Raw genomic sequence first — 5879 nt, 5'->3', positions numbered from 1 at the left:
CACCTATCATAATCCTCACTGAACAATCACATATATACAATGTCATGCATGATCGTATGCAACTCACACCACCATGTATATGCAAGGTCTTTACATAGTTGTTATGTGAATATTTATTCTGGTTGTTCCAGGCAAAAGCCCATATGTTCCACGTTATGCAATCCACGTCATTAAACCCACATTTGCACATTTCCCACATATTTATGGCATAAGATATTAACCCAATATTCACAAATCAACATGTTGGTATTTCATATGATTCCGGGGTCAGGATATGAACCCCTATACAGCGTAGGTATTTATACCGCTTTACTTTTAAGATTAAGGACACCGCCCATTATTACTCACATAATTGGCAAGTTCAGTATATTTGACATTATTGAAGATTAGACAGAGACTGGTCAGTTGACCGTCACAATCATATCGAGTCACCTTGACTCTCTAAAAAGCTAGCCTATATTGGTTCGGCATCATTTCCAAATAAAGCGGAGTGATACGAAGCCCCGTAAGGGTTGGAAATAAATATCACCAAGAGTCACGTATTTAGTTCTAGCTCTCCGTTCACAGATTCGTCAACAATTCACATATTGTAAAATGGTTACCACTCGTATTCGCATGATTAATGTGTGATATCGAATCACGGTGAGGGAAGGGATAAAATAAGAGAAACCATGGAGATTCTCATAGAAAATTAAGAACATGAGGAGAGGGTTAGAAGTTTGCTTGCAAATAGCCGATCCTAGCTTCTCTCATACTCCCGTTGTGAAATAAAACGTTTTGCTGTTATTAATAGAACCATGGCTTAAATCACTTAAATCTAACCACATTTAATCATATAAAATCTATAATTTAAATATATAATATTTATACTAATTTTACTCATTTACCTGGGTATTTTAAATACCAGATATCACAAGATTTCCCTAATTTTCTCACTTTTTCTCCCAATTTCCCCATGTTCCCGCCGCGATGCGCCTTCTTATTCTTCCTCCCATTTATCCTTTTTGTTTTACGCACAAAATTGGCCCGAAATGGGCCTTAACTTGGCCAAAAATGAGTGGCCAGGACGCGGCCACGTGGTAGCCGTTGGGCTGTGCTAGGAAGCCACCGCCTCAGGGCCGAAACGGCATCGTTTCGACCCTCCCCTTTAGCTAAAAAATTCAGCCTTCTTCATCTTGCGTGCCAACCTTCTTGCAGAATCAAACCCGCGTTCGCCTCCCCTGCACACGTGCACGCGACCAACTAAGCTAGTTGCTCTCTCACTACATAAAGTGCCTCCCATTATATTTAAAGACACCCACTGCCAATTCCCAAAATTACACCAGCGCCCCTGAATTTTCGAAAATCCCACATACACACCAAACTCCCATTTCCCTTTATTACACTTTATACCCCGAACATTCCCAAAAATTCACCAACTTTATTTCATCATTATTTCCATAAATATTCCCAAATAATTTAATTAATTACCTTAATTTTCTCCATTTCCTCAAAATATCATAAATAAATATTTTCTCCAAAATCTTCAAATATTCTAAAATATCCTCAAATACCAAAATTAATAATTATTACTTATCTCTAAATTTTGGAATGTTACAATAATAGATCAAAGAAGGTCGAGGTAATTGTATTTATGTACAATTTAATTAACATTACAATTTAATAATTTTTTTTATTAATTGACAACGTCAATGTTTTAATTTATATATATAGGAGGCGTTCGAGAGATTAAGTGTAGAGGTATCTTCAGGATCAGTCGGCGGTAGCGAGTCATCCTCTCCACCTACAGTCGACGAATCTCAGATTTTTTATTAGACTGTTTCTGGTAGAAATAAGAAGGGTCATGTTTACGGTCTCGACTCTCAAGGTAGGCAGTCCTTCCACGTTGGATCCGATAGCAACTCCAGTGGTTCATATGGGTTGTCATCGAAACTAGAACAAATGAGATTAAGGATCACCCAGATGAATGAGAAGTTGCATTTCGCTCGGACCCAGGTGGTCGAGGTGCAAAATAAGCTATATTTCGCCCAGACTTGAATGGACGAAGAGCTGTATTTAGCTCAAACTGAGGTGACAGATGTGAGAAATGAAAATGTGTAGCTGCGTTAGTGACAACAACAGATGATGACATGCCAAGAGCAGATGAATAGACAAATGATAGCATTATAACAACCTGGCTTGTCTTATCAATAACCTGGATCGTCAATTCAACTCGGACCAAGTAACCAATTTTCTAATAATGAGGAACAAAATGATGATTGTAACCGAATATTTATGAATTAATCGGTTTGAATTACAAATTCAGTTTTGTTATTTTATAAATTTATATGAATTTTAATTTTTTTTAAATTAATGATTATATAAATATATTTTTAATTTCTATTTAATTAATTAAAGTAAATTGTTAATTATCATCAATTTTATTTATATATAATTTTTTTTAAATAAATATAAAATATAAAATGAATAATAATTAAATATGAATGTTTTATATTTAAATTTTTATTTATATAAATTTTTTATAATTTTATTTTTTATTTATGTTTACAAATTTTATTTTTATTTTGTGTTTTAAATTTATTTATTTAGAAAAAAATTATTTAAAAAATAAAAATTTTTATTTATATAAATTTTTTGTAATTTTATTTTTTATTTATGTTTTAAAATATTTTTTTATTTATTTTACCAAAATTAGCGACGGGAGTCAGACTCGTCGTTGATTTTGTTGCAAAATTCCTCCATCACTATTTTCGTCGCAAAAGTCCTTTGTCGCAAACTTAATTTATCGCGAATTTTGATGTTTTAGGTGACAAATTTTTGTTGCTAAAATTCTGATTTTTTATAATATTTTAATATTAAAATATTACAATAAATTAAGTTTGTCAACAAAATTATCAACCCAGTTGTTCCTCTAGCATTGTCCATATGTATATTGCTACAATGATAACATTTCGTACTACTTGCATATCAGTATGTACCATGGCAATTAGGAGGACAATTTTTAATAAATATCTTATAATAATGTATATATTAATATATGCATGCATATATATATATATATATGTGTAACTCCTAAGTTGGTGGATCCACCTCACATTTGAGGACAAAATGGAACTCTTTGCTTGCACAAGAATGATTCCATCCAATATTTTATATCTTTGTTTTGAAAACTCCATCTTCCATCTACGTACCATATGAAGCTTAATCATTTATTTTGGAGATAAATATATTATTAGGTAGGTAGGTAGGTGGATTTATTAAATTATTTATACGATGGGTTTGTACTTGCATTTTCATTATTTGTTTTCTATCTAATTTATTTTTCAACTGTATATATCTGCTTGAACATTTAATTATATATATACTTTTTTTTTTGTTTCCATTAATTATTAACTCATTTAATTTATTTATTTTAATTTAAGTATTGAATTAGAGTCGTCTTAAACCCACCCAAGATAGAATTAATTAATTTCTACTCTAAATTTGTCAACTACCTAGCTAGCTAGCTAGGCACTAACTTTGGTCACCATTGAACTGGATATTGATTTATTAATTAATTAATGATGATTTGGAGAGAATCGATGGTTGGCCAGAAAGGTACAAATTTGGCAACTTTTAAGCAGTGATTAGTGATGAGGCCAGTGACTGAGTCCCATCTCCAACGTACAACGATATCATCGAAGTTGAGATTACATCAGATGGATCATTAATTACATTAGTTAACGTGTGCTAAACAACAGGAATTTACAGACAAAAAAAAAAAAAAAGTTGATTAAGTTGGAAAAGAAGACACACTATGGCTGGTTGATTACGGAATCAGGCCAGGCCCCCCCTTCCAAACGTGCGATCGAGGCTGCTATATAAGCAACAAAAGAATGAATATATATATTAAGCAATTCCAAGATGGTAATAATAATGTTACACAATAGAATATATAGCCCCCCATGCATTTATATATACAAAAAACCCATCTTCTACAAATCCAATCATGAGGTAGCTAGGAAGGGCATCGATCGATCTGGGGCCGGGGATTCAATTGCAAACAGCAGAAAGGACACGGTACGTAAGCCGGGGGGGGCTCCACGGATCATTCTATCACCTAGTAATTAATAATTAATTAGCTAGGCCCCATGCATGCCATCGACGTCGCTCACTGCCAATTTAACTAACCTTTCCCGCCGGATTTAATTTTAAATATTCTGGAACTAACGTTCCAAATCAGCAGCTCTTCATTTGCAAGCTGCCAAACAACGGCCGCCTTTTCTTTTATCGCCTTCTCTCTGATTTTTTCACCACCAACATCTCTGCCTCGATCGGCTCCATTAATTGAGCTTGCCAATGCCTTAAGCTAAGCTAAGCTAAGCTACCTTATGCATCATGTCATATATATATATATATATATATAAAATTAAGTTTTAGAACCCTGTATATGTACACCTCTACTAATTACTAGTTTCCAAAGGCCAAGCTTAATTACCAAATTAATTAACAAATAATATATATATGGAGATGAGAATCATGTAAATATGCATATATATATATATATGCCATTTCTTCTCATTCGATCCATCTTGGAATTAATTACCTTGTACGTATATTGATTTATATTTAATACTATGTTTCACATATCACTCTCACCTTTGCTTATGTGTAATCCGCATGCAACCATACAATCCCTTTCTCCTTCCCTTATAATACTATATATACGTATATATATAATCCCACTACTCCCTAATTAAACCATTCAAAAATTATCAAAACCCTAACTACTGATCACCTTAATTTCTTGCCACCTTTCTGATCATGTCCGGTTCTGAAACCACCGCCACCGCCACGGCAAAACCCGTAAAGCCGACCCCCCGCAGATTTGTCGGTGTAAGGCAGAGGCCGTCGGGAAGATGGGTTGCAGAGATCAAGGACTCGTCTCAAGGGGTCAGACTGTGGTTGGGAACTTATGATACCGCCGAAGAAGCTGCCCGAGCCTACGACGAGGCTGCCCGAGCCCTACGCGGCGAGCATGCGCGAACCAACTTTGCGGCGCCACCAAACCCTAATTCAGATCAGTTAAACTCGTCTCCTTATAATTGTGGAGGATTGACGGCGGCTGATCATTCCAGTGGCCGCCATGGCCTCAGCTTCTCCTCCTTGAAAGCCAAGCTGAGCAAGAACTTGCAGAACATCATGGTTAAATCCTCGGAAAACAAGTCGTGTAAAAGTAGGGTTAGCGATCACTTCACTTTCGCTAGCATCTTCAACTTTAGGAGCAATTACGGCGCCCAGTATCGGAGCCCAGTTGATGTGAAGAATATTGAGAAGGTGGTGCAACCGAGCATCATTGTGCCGCCGATGGCGGCGGACGAGACCTGGGAGAGCTCGAGTGGGTCGGATTCCGGCGGAGAGTGGAATATTGGATTCCGGCGGCAAGGGATGGACTCGGATGGATCGGAGATCGGGGAAGCTTTTGTGGGTGAATTTGAACAAGGGTTTGGAGATCAGATGATGATGGGGTATTACTGGATGGATAGTCCGGAGATCAGTGCCGGCGGCGGCAGCGACGTCGATGTTGAGGCCTCGAGGAGTAAGAGGTTCAAGGTTTCTTCTTCTGTGCTGGTTCCACCAACCTTCAGTGAATTCCCATACGATATTAATGGTGAGAACTGATCATATATCGGCCTTAAGATGATCAATTGGCCTTAATATCATTAGTGGGTTTTGAGGTCATGTTTGCTTCTTCCAAAGGGTGATCAGAACAGAAGCCATGGAAAGTGTTGCTGTTTTAAGATTATGATGAAGACATATAGTTGAAGTATTTCAAAGCACATATATATGGTTACAATTTACAAAGAGAGACAGACAGAAAGAAAGAACTTGACTGGTTA

General features: G+C 36.2%; 1 protein-coding gene across 1 annotated transcript; it reads left to right on the top strand.

Annotated features, from left to right (window-relative positions):
- The first annotated feature begins 4803 nt into the window (after positions 1-4803).
- On the top strand, positions 4804-5661 carry LOC127802112 (ethylene-responsive transcription factor ERF027-like). The gene has a single exon (XM_052337804.1). It carries the CDS (start codon positions 4804-4806, stop codon positions 5659-5661), a length of 858 nt encoding a protein of 285 aa, XP_052193764.1.
- The last annotated feature ends 218 nt before the right edge of the window (positions 5662-5879 follow it).

This window comes from Diospyros lotus, chromosome 5, assembly GCF_014633365.1.
Source record: "Diospyros lotus cultivar Yz01 chromosome 5, ASM1463336v1, whole genome shotgun sequence".
Lineage (NCBI taxonomy): Eukaryota > Viridiplantae > Streptophyta > Magnoliopsida > Ericales > Ebenaceae > Diospyros > Diospyros lotus.
The sequence above is the reverse complement of the archived record's forward strand: the minus strand, read 5'-3'. Positions and strand labels throughout refer to the sequence as shown.

Bases quoted from the DNA above. Each gene is read 5' to 3' on its own strand.
- LOC127802112 (XM_052337804.1), top strand. From the start codon at position 4,804: ATGTCCGGTTCTGAAACCACCGCCACCGCCACGGCAAAACCCGTAAAG.